Genomic DNA, 15,327 nt, shown 5'->3' with positions numbered 1-15,327 from the left:
GCTTTTCATACAATCGTCACACGGTACATTATGTGACGGTCGTTATATGACGACCGGCGTGACGCCGCATTTTCGTCATATAATACATTTTATGACAAATTCAGTACTTTACATGACAATTTCGGTTTGTCATACAAGCCCAGATTTTTTGTAGTGTTGCCGCCATCTAGACGGCTTGGAGCAGCGAGGATCGTCGAGCGGAGGAAGATGATTGTCTCCGACTCCGATCGCGGTGATTGTGAGGGCTTCTTGACCTTCCCTCGGCGGAGAGCTAAAAGGTACTCTACTAGATTGCTCGTGGCTTGTGTGGTCCTTATCTTGTGTTGGTTGTGCAGCACTCTATTAAGGGTTTGGCGTGTGATGTCAATTAGCGCATGAACCTCCAAGTGAGTGTATCGCTACAACGAGGACTAGCTTGCCGGTAAGCAAGTGAACCTTGGTGAAAAATCATTGTATCATCTCTTGTCATCGGGTATTCTTTGTAATTGATTGGCTTCATCTTGTGATTGGCTTATTCCTCGACACGGCGGTATAACACTCTATCTCCCCCGTGTATTTACTTTTCTAGTGTAGCTAAGCCCTTTAGTGTAGCTAGTTTTGAGGGCTAGCAAGTGTCGGTCTTGTGTGGTTAGTGAGGCTCTTTAGTTAGTCTTTGAGAGCTCACTAACTTAGTGTAGTGACATAGTCTTTTTGTGCTTAGGGACTGTAGCAACTAGAATTATGGTAGGTAACTTGTATTTTTAGTAGGCTAACGCAACATTCACTTTGCCTCATATTTGTCTAACCACTTTGTCTAGTGTTGTTCTAGGAATTTTTACAGGCTATTTACCTCATCTAGCCATTAGGACCTTTCACTTCCCCCCCCTCCCCTCCCGAAAACACGGCTGTTGATATATATCAATATATATTCAGGTAGGGATTCAATCCCCTCTATTACAGTTCAAGAAAAAACTTCTCTATATCTTTATTTGGCACTTTGGGGAGCTAGCTCCGCTTGGATCAAAATATTTCGAGATCTAGTTAAAACACTATCAGAGATGTTTTTTTTTTGAGTTTGTCTACCCAGCAACCATGTGTTTTATACAGTTTCAACACATGAATTTTTTTACACTATAAAATTAAGATTCAACAACCTCCAGCCTTCTTCTACCTCCAGACAATCACAAATCACAAGATCACAGATCTACATATCACAAGAAACAATTTTTTTTCTATACAAGGACAAGAGAACAAATCCATGTGTTTTCGCTGTGGCTGGCGTGGTATTTTCGCGGTGGCCGGCGTGGTACTTTCGCTGCTACATGACGGACTGCTACATGACGGACTGCTACTTCTCCACCAGGCCCACTTGTCCGGCGTGGTATTTCCGCTGCTACGTGACAGACTGCTACACGATGGACCACGGCTGCCCACAGTTGAAAAGAGAGAGGGAGAGAGAGAAAATTCATGTGTTTTTTATTGCTAAAACACATGTGTAGTATAGCATTCCTGTTTTTTTTCCATCCAAATATCTATCCCTGGCACCACGGAGTGATATGATCATGGGCGGATCCAAGGGTATTCCCCAGTATTCTTGGGAATACCCAACTATTTTGGTACACCTTTATGTATATATGTATGTATACTTGTATATACATATGTATAATGCAATATTCTATAATACTTTTGCTCATTCTAGCCCAAAACAGCTGAAAAAACGGCTTTTCAGCCTGGCTTCCGCAGTCTCCACTGACCACTCTCCACTTGTCAAGGCTCCATGTTGTTCACCTTTTTGTTTATGCAGCTACAATTTTCAACCAAAAATATAGATTCTAGAAAGTATTTTTTTTAATGTGGAAGTAGGAATACCCAAGTTTAGAATCCTAGCTCCGCCACTGGATATGATATAGTCTTTCATGAAATTGCTCTTTATACTAGCAAAGTAAAAGTAAAACGAACTCTTAATGAACTCCCTGAGTGCGAAGCAGATTATTGGCACCGTAGACTCCAATGGCAACGTCCATGTAGTAGGACATGCGCCACATCCTCGAAACCCTTGGTTCTCGGATCATACACCCGCAGCACCCAGTTTTTGTCACCGGCCGCACTGACGAGAAGCAGGGAACCGTGCAACCGCACAGGCGACCACACCAGGAAGGCGATCCTCCCGCCGTCGAGCACCCACGGGGGCATCGCGATGTCGAATCTCTCATGGTGGCCGCCGCGCTGTATCCGCGACATGTGCACCGTGCACATCTTGTGCCAGACGGCGGCCTCCCGGTCGTCTTCGCCGCCCACGAGACGCCACAGGTGCACGGCGGAGGCGTAGGAGAAGGAGCCGGAGACCGCGACGAGGCGGCCTCCCGTCTCCGTCAGGCTGGACAGTGCGTTGCTCGGCGGGCCTCGGATGAGCCCCCGCCGCCACCGCTCCGTCCTGAGGTCGAACGCCGCGATCCACTCCGCCCGGATGCGGCCGAAGCCTGCCAGGATGTAGACCACCCCGTTGTTGGCGACCGCCGCCCACCACGGTTCACTCTTGACGTCGACCGGCGTGCTCGGTGCCTCCCTCCACAGGCCGCCGCCGAGTGTCAGCACCTTGCAGACCTGTACGTCACGTCCACGGTCTCGCGTGACGCTGAGCACTTTGTACCCTCCTTCTCCTGGAGTGGCCGCCCATCCGAGAACGAAGAAGGTATCTCTTTCGCTCTGGTCGACGTGGTAAGGCAGGAGGGACTCGGCGCCGGTGTCCGGATTGAGAACGCGGGGGCGCTTGTCCGCCCCGACGACCAGGACACGGCCAATGTGCGCGCGCATGTGCTGCGGGTAGCGCGGGCGCGACGAAGGTAGTGCGGCGGCGCGGCTCGTCACCCGCCTCACGACGCGGCAGCCGGACGACGACGCATCGTCCAGGAGGTCCGCGTCCGCCGCCGCGAGGAGGAGATCCGGGTGGCCGGTCGCGTGGGCGGCGACGAAGAGTGGGTCGGAGAGGACGGAGCGCCACGACCGGCAGACGGCGCGGAGGCGGCAGAGCTGCTTGGCAGGGAGGCGCGCGCGCAGCAGGATGTCGAAGAGGACGTCTTGTGGCAGGGCCGGGACGTCGACGCCTCCGTTGTTGGCTGCTGGATCCGGACTGGGGTGTGGGTGCCGCGATGATGCCGGTGCTAGGTGATTACCCATGCACACAGATGTTTTTGTCTCGAATACAGATTACAGATTTTGGGTTGGAGAGGACTTTACAGCGAGTCAATCAATCCAATAAACGGGTTTTTTCTGTTGCTGGTGCGTAATATACGGAAACCCTGATTCCACAACTAGAGGGCGATCATGGCTCTGAAGATCATCTCATCGATGTCACCATCGACAGAGCAAGGCTGCATGGAACGACGAGAAAACATCGCTCGCTCGCATCAAGACATGGCAACCTGATCATCGTCGACCAGAGCTATTGCACGAAACAGGAACTAGTTTTAGATAGAGTAAAAGAAAATTGGTCCTTTCAAGTTAAATGTGCAGACTGCAGAGCATGCTTGACTTACCAATTTTGTTGTTCTTGCAGAGATCCGCGGTAGAGGTGAGCAATGTGTGCTGTTCAAGAACCTAAGGGGGCGCAAATGCATCGACATACGCTGTCAAGCTGGCGTGCCTTGCCATGGCTTAGCTTTGGAGAACGTGAAGCTGATTGTCAAGGGCAGCAATGGTGATGCCAAGAGCACTCGTCAGAACGCGGAATGGATGAAATCGGGTACTGTTCTGTTGCTCCACAGCCATGTCCTCCAAGCAATTGATCAATTAGAAGATGCACAGAGATGACCAGGAAAGAGATGGTTTAGCTGTACAAACATATATGAACGAACATGAACAGATACACCTTTTGCAGCATTACAGGGGGAGTGAGGTTTTAAGGGTCATCATGCCAACTGTATGAGGATTCAATCACCTTCAAAAAGCAGCAAACTGACAGGTTGCATACATTAGCTAAAACATTTCACAAAGAACGCGTTGCATTGTGAGTAGGCACTAAGCCTATGTGCGTGCCAAACACACAAACCCCAGAGGTTATCAATTCTCAGCAAGGACAAACCATCCATGAATAGGAGGATCTGGTAGTTTGACAAAACGAAATAAAGTTTGAGGGGTACAGAATAGCAGAAGCTAGCCAAATTAATTGCGAGCTCAGCATGTACAATGGCAATTGTTCATAAATCATACTACATCGAGTTAGCAAGAACAACAGTGAGCAAGAAGACAACATATTTTAGGAAAGGAGAATGGTATATCTCCACTAGTGCTAGCTACACCGCTCCAAGGTCACAACACTGGCTGCAGCCATATTGACAAGGTGGATACAGGTTTTGGTGGTTTGTTTGAAGCAGAACGAGATGTCCAAGCAATCACTGATTCTGGGGCACAAAAAAAAACTGGAGGGTACCTGCTAAGGCTAGTCAAGACAGCAAGCTACCATCCTCCTGGTAGTTAAGGTCGCCGCATCTTAACATTCAAGGGTACCTCCTTGTATGAGACAACCTTTTCAGCAGCTCGCCTTAGAGACCTCCTCCCTGATATCTGCTCTACATTAGATTTCCTCGAGCACCAACCATCATTCTGCTCTTGATTTGTCCTCTGCTCCATCGAGGCATTTGAACTGGAACCGGCCAAAGAAGCTACATCTTTGTGCTCAGTCTCAACAGTGATATCCGTGTCCTCAGAAGATACTGAATTCAGTCTTGCAGATTTTCTCCTTTGAGATTTTCTGCAAATATTAAGGCCAAACAAGGCTGTCATGTTCCGGTTGGAGACAATTGCATTAGCTGAATGCAGGCAGTAAGCAGGCAAGACTAACCTCTTTTCTTCGTGGCGCAATGGTTCACGGGTAGTCGTGTCTAGTTTGGCATTTACATCCTCTATGGCCGACCGTTTTTTTGAGCACCTGCACATAAACTTTCTGATCAACAGCTGATTTGGGAGAATTATGTGAAGTCCAAATGAGATACAAACAGATTTCTGTATTTTATCAAAAGATAAATCAGGGTTTCTAAGTCTTCTAGGTTTCAATTTAGTTTAATGGACCAAAATAAATCCTGTTAAAGGCCCTTTGGGGGTGAAAACCAGACCAGACAGTTTGAGCCATCCCAGCAATTTACCAGTTTTCTCAATTCTGGCTACAATTGCATCTTAAACAACAATGAAAAGGATGATCCTTACCGCTTCATAGCGTTGTCTTCTGGTTGCTCGGGGGGGTCAACGGTATTGAATGACAAAGATGCTGTGAAAGAATTGTAATTGGGTGAAGATTAATAATTCTTCAAATTCTGTGTTCAGAAAAAGCTGCAGCAATTAGCATGTGGTTGGGATTTATCCTTGGGGTTTAAGATTAAATTTCTAGCATACAATGTGCTTAGGAGAAGAAATAGACCAGAATGTATCAATTCAAACTGGACATTGGAATTGTTTCATCTGGAATTAACTGGATAACTATAAATAAGTGGCACATAAGAAATGTTGAAAATATGGAAAGATGAGGGCCATTACATTCACTTCCTGTCAAATGGTTTTGTTTACTATTGAAGGCCTTATCACCAATTTTATGAGACTGAACTCCAGCTTCCCTGGAACATGCTTCCTGTATCTCCTGAATTACATTGTAGGAAACAAGTAGATTAAATCTGCTAGTGGTTCCATCATTAATCTTTAACTGGTTATTAAATGCACCCCATACCTTCAAATTTGTTTTTTGTGGTTGCTCATTTATCTCAGTTTCCTGATAGGATCAGACACCAGGGGTCAAAAGACAACATATTAATTAACATCAATGACTAGAAGATGAATAAAACTGCAAGATAGACATATAGTACCTCGAATTCTGAAGCCATTACCACTTCATGCACTGTTGCACTGCACTCATTTTGCAGTGACTTCTCCTGCACAGTATATCACCAAATATTGCACAGATCAGAACCACCCAATATTAATTAATCCTTTTAGAGAAGCAAAACATATGAAATAGTCTTACCATATGTTTTCCAGTGGTTTGCCCATACTGTTTTTGAACACTTAAAGTGGAAGGAGCTAGAGGCGCTACAGTGTCCTCATGCAATGTATTCTGAGATACTCCGCCAATCTCACAGGAACCTTGGTTCAGTCTCGAAGACCTTCTCCGTTGAGGCATTCTGATCATACAATTAACCAACAGTAGTAAAAAGTTTCAATCAGATAGTGTTGCTGCAAAGACACATTCCATAAACAAGAACAACCTCATGGCCAAATCATGCTATCTTGATTTAGATGCAGTTGCAGCTCGAACATTAGTAAATAGATAAAATATACCTCTTTTGTTTTCCATCTTGTGGTGGCTCTAGGCAGACGGTATTTGATGATACGGCAGCTGAGAAGAAATTGAATCAAGTGAAAATTAGAACCTTAACAGTGCCTGACTCAAAGTCAATAAAGACGTAGAATATACAATGCTTTATGTTGAACACAGATGACATGAAGTGCAGTATGGAAAAATAAAAATCCACAAAATAAAGCAAGAGAATAGAGTGAGATTTACATTGAGATTCAACCAAATGGTGTTCAACACCACTGGTTACCGAGTCAACTCCTGCGACTATGGAAGCTGTGCCTTTCAAGACCTAATTCCATTACAGAAGGAAAAAATTCAGAATTATAGTAGTTGTATATTAACAAAGTGAGTCATTTTACTTACACATTTAATACCTACCTGAGCTTTCACTCCCTTTTGCTGTCCTTTGGCAGCATTTTTATTTCTCTGCAAACATATATGAGTATAAAATCATGGAATCTATAATGAAAAAGAAGCCAAGTTAAACCATACTCTTACTTACATCAAGCTCTGAACCCTTTACTTTAAGCAGTGCTGTTGTACAAGAAAGCTCGTGCTGCAATATCTTAATCTGCAGATCATATCCTCAAATTACGAAATCAATAACCACCATATTCAGTACTGATAATCAATGGATGCCAAAACATAGAAGAATCTGACAACTTACTCGATCTTTCCCTGCATTTATTTCCTGCAATGAAGCACAGAACAGAAATATTAGGCAGTGATCTATTTTGCACCACAAAATAAGCACTATGTGTGTAATGCTTTGACCCTAAATGTAGATCTACGCCCATTAGGACATTCACAGTCTCCGTCTGTCCGATATGACACTTAGACCAATATAACATATATAAATACATAATATTTTTAATAGAAAGAGTTATACATTATTCAGATGAATCTATTGTGTCAACCTTATGTTATTTGTCTCTTTGTTTTTTTGGTATTAACAGTCAAAGCTAAAAACGCTTAATTTAAGATAAACCTAAATGAACTTATATTTGGGATCAGAGATAGTATAATAGTATAAAGTAAAAAGATGGCATACACAATTTACTCAATTTTTCACATCCAACATAATGGAGTTAAACTCAACGCATAATTTGGGGGAAAACTGTATCTGGACTGCCAAAATTGAGCACTTGTCCTTTTTAAAAAATAGTGTTATTGTGGTGCACAGGCATAACTCGCAGGATAGCATGCCGTTCAATTGGATTGCCAACAAAGGAACAGCACACAAGAGTAAAAGATCAATGTTAATGCATCCATGGTGAGAAACGGAGTGGATGGAGATGTAGACAAACCGCAAGCATCTGCGAATTGTTTTGCGCAAGGTGTAGATTCTGTTGTTTCGATGCTTGCAGCGCAAGACGGAGCTTGTATATCTCAACCCTGCTGAGGTCAATGATCTTCCTGCAGAGAAGGAAAGCTAAGCTACATTAGTTAGGAAAGAAATAGCAAGTCCCCCACTCACACCCACACATCTACAGCAACAAACAAGGAGGGGATGGAGAGGCAAGGCAACATACGTCTTCTCGTTGAGCAGAGTCATCAACCTGCCGTTCTCCTGCGACAATGCAAGCAAATACCGAGCTCAGCGAATAGATTGTCCGATAAAAAACGTAATCAAACTGGTATGGCATGAGTAACCTCGATACGGCAGTTGAATTGTTGGAGCTAAAGTGACGAAGCTCACCTTGACGAGGTCTTGGGCGGTGATGGATCTGGCGGCGTTGGGCTTCCCAGTGTTGGTGATGTCGGCGAGGGCAACGGGCTTATTCCCTTTCCCCGGCGGCGACCGGAGCTTAGGGCCGCCATCGCCGCTAGGGTTCGGGTGCGGAGGGTTCAAGCCACCGCGCGCCGCACCTCCTCCTGGTTCAATGGGCCGAAGCTCGAAGCTGAGAAGGCGCGGCGTGGACGGGCGGAGAAACTAGAATGGAGCCGGGGGAAGAGGACTTACCGGCAGCGGTGGAGGCCATGGAGGTCCCGTGTGCCCGCAGGGGTGAGTGGGGCGGTCCGCCGGCGAGGGGCTCAGGTGGCGAACGAGCGGCGCGGGCGCTGGGACCTGGAAGCCCAGCTCAGGGTGTAGGCAGCGCGCGGAGGGGTCGAGGCGGCGGCGATGGCTCCGGCGTGCCGTGATGCGAGCCTGCGGGGGGAGGGGGAACGAATTCGATTTCGGAGCGCGGGCCGCGGGGTGCGAGGATTCGGAGGGGCGGAAGGGGATCGATTGGGCTGCCGGCTGCGGGTGGAGATGGTGGGGCTAGGGTGTCAGGCTGGCCCGCGGTGGGCCCAATCGAATTCAAAATCGGAGCGGGTAGAGATGGAAATTGGAATGCACTCTCTCGGGAGCAGAATTGTTGATTGTGTGGACCGTGGCCTGTGGGCCGTGGAGCCTCAACGTCCAGATGCTGAGAGAAGAATAATATTAGCCCTCAAAATAATATGTCTTCATTTGATGACCTTTTTTTTCGAACTTACTTGTAACGGTGTTAAGTCGATTATTTTACCCCCGACGAAAAAAATAAAATACGGAGTTTAGCTTGTCTTTTTTAATTTGGAACAATATTGCACAAATAAGGTCACATATAACCGTCAGTCTGTTCGTTGGATCGATAAGCCGTTTGTGCTGGTTTGTAGGGCTGATTTGTTGTGAGAGAAAAATACTGTACCATGGCTGATAAGCCCTGTCTGAAACCAACGAGCGAACAGGCTTAGCACATAATATTGCTCAATATTACTCCAAATCTAATAAACTCTGTAGATCTCGAAAAGTTACGAAACATTGTAGTTGGCAACTTTTTATTTGAAATCATCTTGTCATGCAAAATTGCATTTGAATTTCAAAATTTTGAAAACGACCTCGGATAGAAAAACTTCCTAAACTAAAAGTGTAGATCTCGAAAATTTATAAAACTTTGTAGTTTACAACTTTTTTATTTGAATTCGTTTAGGGCCTCAAACAAGCAATTTACACTCGATTTAGTATAATATGTTGGGAACTAAAACAGAATCCAGACATAAGTGACAGTGTGGTGTAGTGGTAGAGGAGGTTCACGCGCATGGGAGGTCGCGAGTTCGAATCCCGTCGGCCGCGTTGCTGCAAAATTTACGCGAAAAATGCCGGAGATGGGCGGGTGATGGCCGGTGGGGGCCTCCACCGATTAAAAAAAAATCCATTTTTTTTCATTTTTTTCCAATTTTTTCAGGTTTTTTTCGGTTCCAACTTTATCGAGTGTCGGGCACTCGGCAAAGAATTCTTTGCCGATGGATTTTTTACCGGAGGCTCTTTGCCGAGTGCTGCATTCGGCAAAGGCTTTGCCGAGGGCAAAGTAGCCTTTGCCAGCACTCGGCAAAGCGCCTAAATCCGGTAGTGGAAGCATAGTCACAATTCCTCAATGGGCTCTGAGAGATAGACTTGATTTCTTCCCAAATGAAGTTGAACACACTGAATGACAAGGCATTGGAAGCCATCCGAGCATGCAAATTCTTGGTATAGAATGTGATGTTCATAGAATCACCATCTTTAGGAGTGAGGGTCCTCCTAAACATCCTGTTGAGATAGGAATCATATGTATATGTATACAGTATACATGCCAGTGACGGTGCCAAAGAGACCTTCATCTCTTGGAGGGTACGTAAACTTCGTATCCTTGGGTGGAAGAGCAATCTCATTATGTATCTTGGGACGGTTCAAATCACCGCTCCCACACCCAAACAACCACCTGAACTGAGGATAGCTCACGCTATGCCTGATGCCCTCAGTCATTCAATGCATCTTCTAGTTCTTCATAACACTACAAGAATCTTCAACATACAATGTGGCATATAACTGAGCAATGATTTCATCATTCCAATCTTGCTGATAGCCCATTATCTTCTTGATCTTGTAAACATGCAACTGTCACTTCATTGAATACAATATCATTCTTCCTCTGCATGTAGTTCCAGTCAATACACTGACTCCTGTCTTCTTTGGTGAGGATTACATATTCATCAAAATCTTGCCAGAGACTGTGAAACATGTAATCTGAAGCACTGTATGGAGCACCCTGGGATCTAGCTTTTGTCTCCTCAAATCCCTCACTGTATTTGTCATCCCTTTGCCTTTATAATTTGCTTTCAACCTATGCAGGGGGCGATAGGTATTCTAAGACGAAATATCTTATGGGCATAGACATCGTCTTCATAAGAACATCTTTGTATGCTCGCAGTGTATTTGGCTCCACATACAGACATAAGAACACCTTTGTATTTTTGTATGGTCTGCTTGTCTCTCTCTTTCCACGAGCTGACGCATGGGTCCACACGTCGTCCCCTTCCTACTCTTTGTTCGCCTACAGTACAATTCTTCTCGATGAGCTTGGCTGAGTGGTATTGAATGCATTTGAACGCCACCACGAAGCTGAATCTTAACTCTAAAGACAAAAGTATGCAGATTATGGTGTTCACATTCTCGTTTGTACCTAACATGACGCTTTTACCATCGACCTCTAGTAGGTTCTGTCTACACCAAACACATCGAATGTAACAATCTATTCATTGTTGAACTATGGTGCTACGTTTTATTTATAAAAAAAAACTTTTGAATCAATAGAAGCATAGAACAACTCCACGTGATCTAGTCAAACTAATCAGAAAGTACAAACCAACGGTCCATTCTTGCTTGCTAAAAAAAATCCTTGCGCACCAACTCCAGTCTCCATACAGCATAGACGACCCTGCACAACAGGCAACAAGGATATATTATTATATACATAATGATTAGCCACTACGGAACGTGAGCGAAATCATCATCATCATATATTATATTATACAGGGTAAAGTATAATTTACACCCTCCAACTATCGCCAAAGTATAGATTTCAACCTCGAACTTCAAAACCGGATAACTTTGGCCCTCCAACTCTTAAAAAAGTTCAACTTTCATCCTTCTGGACGGTTTTGTGTATAAACAGTACTTTTAATATTTTCATGAGACGCCGAAATTTTATATTATTTTTTAAGCATCTTAACGTCCTCAAATGAAAAAACTCAAAACTATAAAGTTGTAGATCTCATTGAGAGCTACAACTTTGGTATAAAAAGTATTTTCATTTAACTCCATACAAATAATATATTAGTGCTCTAATGCGGCAAGCGCTAGTTGACGATTATTATGGTGCTGAAATTTTATATTATTTTTTTTGAGCATCTTACTGTTCTCAAATGAAAAAACTCAAAACTACAAAGTTGTAGATCTCATCGAGGTCTACAATTTGCATATAAAAATTATCTTCATCCGCTATCGTATTGAAAGATTTTCTATTTTTTGAAATTAGAGTCTCATCTGCCATCGTATTATATATACAGAATGATTTGCCAACGCAAAGAAACCAGCAAGCTCTGCAGGCCATGCTGCTCCTAAGACTAAGAGCCTGCAGGCGCCTGCTGCAGCTGCTCCTGCTGATCTCCGCCACGGCGACAACCAGTTCAGCAGCCTTGTATTCGTCAGGCCATGGCGACGACGAGAGAGCTCTTGTGGCTTTCAAGGCCAAGATCTATGGCCACTCCGGCGTGCTGGACTCGTGGAACCAGAGCACCAGCTACTGCAGCTGGGAGGGCGTCACCTGCGGCAGGAGGCAGCGGTGGAGGGTGGTAGCCCTGAACCTCAGTTCCCAGGGGCTCGCCGGCACCATCTCCCCCGCCATTGGCAACCTCACCTTCCTGCGCATACTCGAGCTGAGCTACAACAGCCTTCAAGGCGAGATCCCTGCCAGCATCGGCTCCCTCAGGCGCCTCCGACGCCTTTACCTGATGCAAAACACGCTCACTGGTGTCATTCCAAGTAACATCAGCCGCTGCATCAGCCTCCGTGAGATTGTCATCCAAGACAACAAAGGCCTGCAGGGAAGCATCCCAGCCGAGATTGGTAACCTGCCGGCGCTCTCGGTTCTATCGCTGGACAACAACAGCATTACCGGAACCATCCCGTCGTCTCTTGGGAACCTTTCCCGGCTGGCCGTCCTGTCCTTGACAAGCAACTTCCTGGAGGAACCAATCCCTGCAGGCATCGGCAACAATCCATATCTCAAATGGCTTCAACTCTCTGCTAACAATATCTCTGGTTTGCCCCCTTCTTCCCTGTACAACCTATCAAATGTTTCTCTCTTTTCTGTGGCTGTCAACCAGCTCCATGGCCATCTACCGTATACAAGACGACAACAACGAAGACTTTAAATCCCAAACAAGTTGAGATAGGCTAGAGTTGAAACCCAGCAGAAGGAGTCAAGGTTCAGGCACGTGAATAGCTGTTTTCCAATCACTCCTATGTAAAGCTAAGACTTTGGATATATTCCATTCTTTCAAGTCTCATTTTATTGCCTCTATCCAAGTCAACTCCGGTCTTCCTCTACCTCTCTTCACGTTACTATCCTGGCTTAAGATTCCACTACGCACTAGTGCCTTTGGAGGTCTCCGTTAGAGATGTCCAAACCATCTCAACCGGTATTGGACAAGCTTTTCTTCAATTGGTGCTACCCCTAATCTATCACGTATATCATCGTTCCGAACTCGATCCCTTCTCGTATGACCACAAATCCAATGCAATATACGTATTTCCGCGACACTTATCTGTTGAACATGTCGTCTTTTCGTAGGCCAACATTCTGCACCATACAACATAGCAGGCTTAATCGCCGTTCTATAAAACTTGCCTTTTAACTTCTGTGGTACCCTTTTGTTACATAGAACACTAGATGCTTGGCGCCACTTCATCCACCCTGCTTTGATTCTATGGCTAACATCTTCATCAATATCCACATCTCTCTGTAGCATTAATCCTAAATATCGAAAGGTATCCTTCCAGGCACTACTTAACCTTCCAAACTAATATCGCCAAGATGGAGTCGAGGACGACTCCAATTCGAGAAGGGGAGGATGATGAGGACATCGCCACGCTGGACACACCGACGCCATGGTCTTCCCCAAGTTCCAATTCGTTCCCAACTCAGCTGCCACGTCGCCCTCGGATTCAGCAGACACGTCGTCACTGTTTCGATCATAACTTCCTCATACAACATCGAAACGGGCCGTTCTTGGATGCGTTGGAAAGGGGACGACGATGTCATCGTTTTGGATCTAGTCCCAGCTCCAGAAGGTCCGTGGATCATTCTGTGTGACCACGGCAAGGTGCTGCATCACCTATTTGGGCCAACTTGGCCATGTATCGTGTCGGGCCTTAAGCCCAAGTTGTGGGCGCCCAACCCCTGGCCGTCCCCAACCCTAGGTCGAGTCTTAGACTATAAACACAGCCGCCGCCGCTGCTACACAATTGGGTTTTGTTTAGAGTTTAGTTTTCCATCGAGAAACTGAATCGTTCATTGTAACTGTGGTGACAAATCCTTTTACAGTGATCGAGGGCCCCCGTTCTTGATCTCCTCCACTGTGTCGATTAGTCCTTTGGAACCGAGTTCTTGAATCCTTTATTGATATTCGTGTCATTCATATTTGCAATTTCAGATTGCGTGTTTTACCTTCTTGCTTGTGCTCTTTGATTCGCTTGCAGGAAAAGCCTTCTTGGCGAGGTCAATCAAGTTGTGCTTGGTTGATAACCAACGGAGCAGTGGTGTAACGGTTGCAGGGTTCGAATCGTGTCTGATTTGAAGCCGGATCGCCAACGTCGAGATCTCCACAAATCGAACTTACCGGCTACCTCTCGGAAGATCGGGCCTGTACTCATCATTTCTCCTCCCGAGTAGTAGTGCCGAAGTCATATCTCATATACTCAGTTTTAGTTCTACTAAGTCTAAAACCTTTGGACTCCAAAGTCTCCCGCCATAACTTCAGTTTTTTTATTCACTCATGTCCGACTTTCATCAACTAGCACTACATCGTCCGCGAAAAGCATACACCAAGGGATGTCCCCTTGTATGTCCCTTGTGACCTCATCCATCACTAAAGCAAACAAATAAGGGCTCAAAGCTGACCCTTGATGTAGTCCTATCCTAATCGGAAAGTCATCAGTGTTTCCATCACTTGTTCGAACACTAGTCACAACATTGTTGTACATGTCCTTAATGAGCCCGATGTACTTCGTTGGGACTTTATGTTTGTCCAAAGCCCACCACATAACATTCCTTGTTATTTTATCATAAGCCTTCTCCAAGTCAATAAAAACCATGTGTAGGTCCTTCTTCTTCTCCCTATACCGCTCCATAACTTAGCTTGTTAAGAAAATGGCTTCCATGGTTGACCTTCCGGGCATGAAATCAAATTGGTTCATAGAGACTCGCGTTATTACTCTCAAGCGATGCTTGATAACTCTCTCCCATAGCTTTATAGTATGGCTCATCAACTTAATTCCTCGGTAATTAGTACAACTTTGAATATCCCCTTTATTCTTGTAGATCAGTACCAATATACTTCTCCTCCACTCGTAAGGCATCTTGTTCGATCAAAAAATATGGTTAAACAGCTTGGTTAGCCATACTATAGCTATGTCCCCAAGGCATCTCCACACCTCGATTAGGATACCATCCGGTCCCATCGGCTTACCTCCTTTCATCCTTTTCAACGCCTCTCTGACCTCATATTCTTGGATTCTCCGCACAAAGCGCCTATTTGTGTCATCAAAAGAGTCATCCAACTGAAATATTGTATCCGTATTCTCACCATTGAACAATTTGTCAAAATACTCTTGCCATCGATGTCGGATCTCATCCTCCTTCACCATGAGACGCTCACTTTCATCCTTAATGCACTTAACTTGGTTGAAGTTCCTTGTCTTTTTCTCACGAACCCTAACCATCCTATAAATGTCATTCTCTCCTTCCTTCGTACTCAAATGTTGGTAAAAATCCTCGTACCCTCTACCCTTTGCCACACTTACAGCTCGCTTTGCAGTCTTCTTTGCCACCTTGTACTTCTCTATGTTGTCCACACTCATGTCATGGTACAAGCAACTATAGCATTCTTTCTTCTCCTTAATAGCCCTTTGGACTTCCTCGTTCCACCACCAAGTATCT

General features: G+C 45.1%; 2 protein-coding genes and 1 pseudogene across 2 annotated transcripts; 1 reads left to right on the top strand and 2 right to left on the bottom strand.

Moving 5' to 3' along the window:
• Positions 1-1,968: 1,968 nt before the first annotated feature.
• Positions 1,969-3,156, bottom strand: LOC136543553 (putative F-box protein At4g09190). The gene has a single exon (XM_066535966.1). It carries the CDS (start codon positions 3,154-3,156, stop codon positions 1,969-1,971), a length of 1,188 nt encoding a protein of 395 aa, XP_066392063.1.
• Positions 3,157-4,122: 966 nt separating this feature from the next.
• Positions 4,123-8,577, bottom strand: LOC136545477 (shugoshin-1-like). Its single transcript, XM_066537494.1, has 16 exons — positions 8,286-8,577; positions 8,022-8,197; positions 7,855-7,892; positions 7,630-7,738; positions 6,990-7,013; positions 6,825-6,893; positions 6,701-6,748; positions 6,530-6,611; positions 6,304-6,361; positions 5,990-6,146; positions 5,832-5,897; positions 5,696-5,737; positions 5,509-5,608; positions 5,182-5,242; positions 4,820-4,906; positions 4,123-4,729 (listed from the first exon to the last, which is right to left on the bottom strand). The coding sequence occupies exons 1-16, from the start codon at positions 8,302-8,304 to the stop codon at positions 4,453-4,455; spliced, it is 1,413 nt and encodes a 470-aa protein (XP_066393591.1). The 5' UTR covers positions 8,305-8,577; the 3' UTR covers positions 4,123-4,452.
• Positions 8,578-11,716: 3,139 nt separating this feature from the next.
• The window catches only part of LOC136545476 (probable LRR receptor-like serine/threonine-protein kinase At3g47570), a 37,783-nt pseudogene continuing 34,172 nt past the window's right edge, over positions 11,717-15,327 (top strand).

This window comes from Miscanthus floridulus, chromosome 3 (genome assembly GCF_019320115.1).
Source record: "Miscanthus floridulus cultivar M001 chromosome 3, ASM1932011v1, whole genome shotgun sequence".
Classification (NCBI taxonomy): Eukaryota; Viridiplantae; Streptophyta; class Magnoliopsida; order Poales; family Poaceae; genus Miscanthus; species Miscanthus floridulus.
Note: the sequence above shows the minus strand (reverse complement) of the source record. Positions and strands in the feature narration are given on the sequence as shown.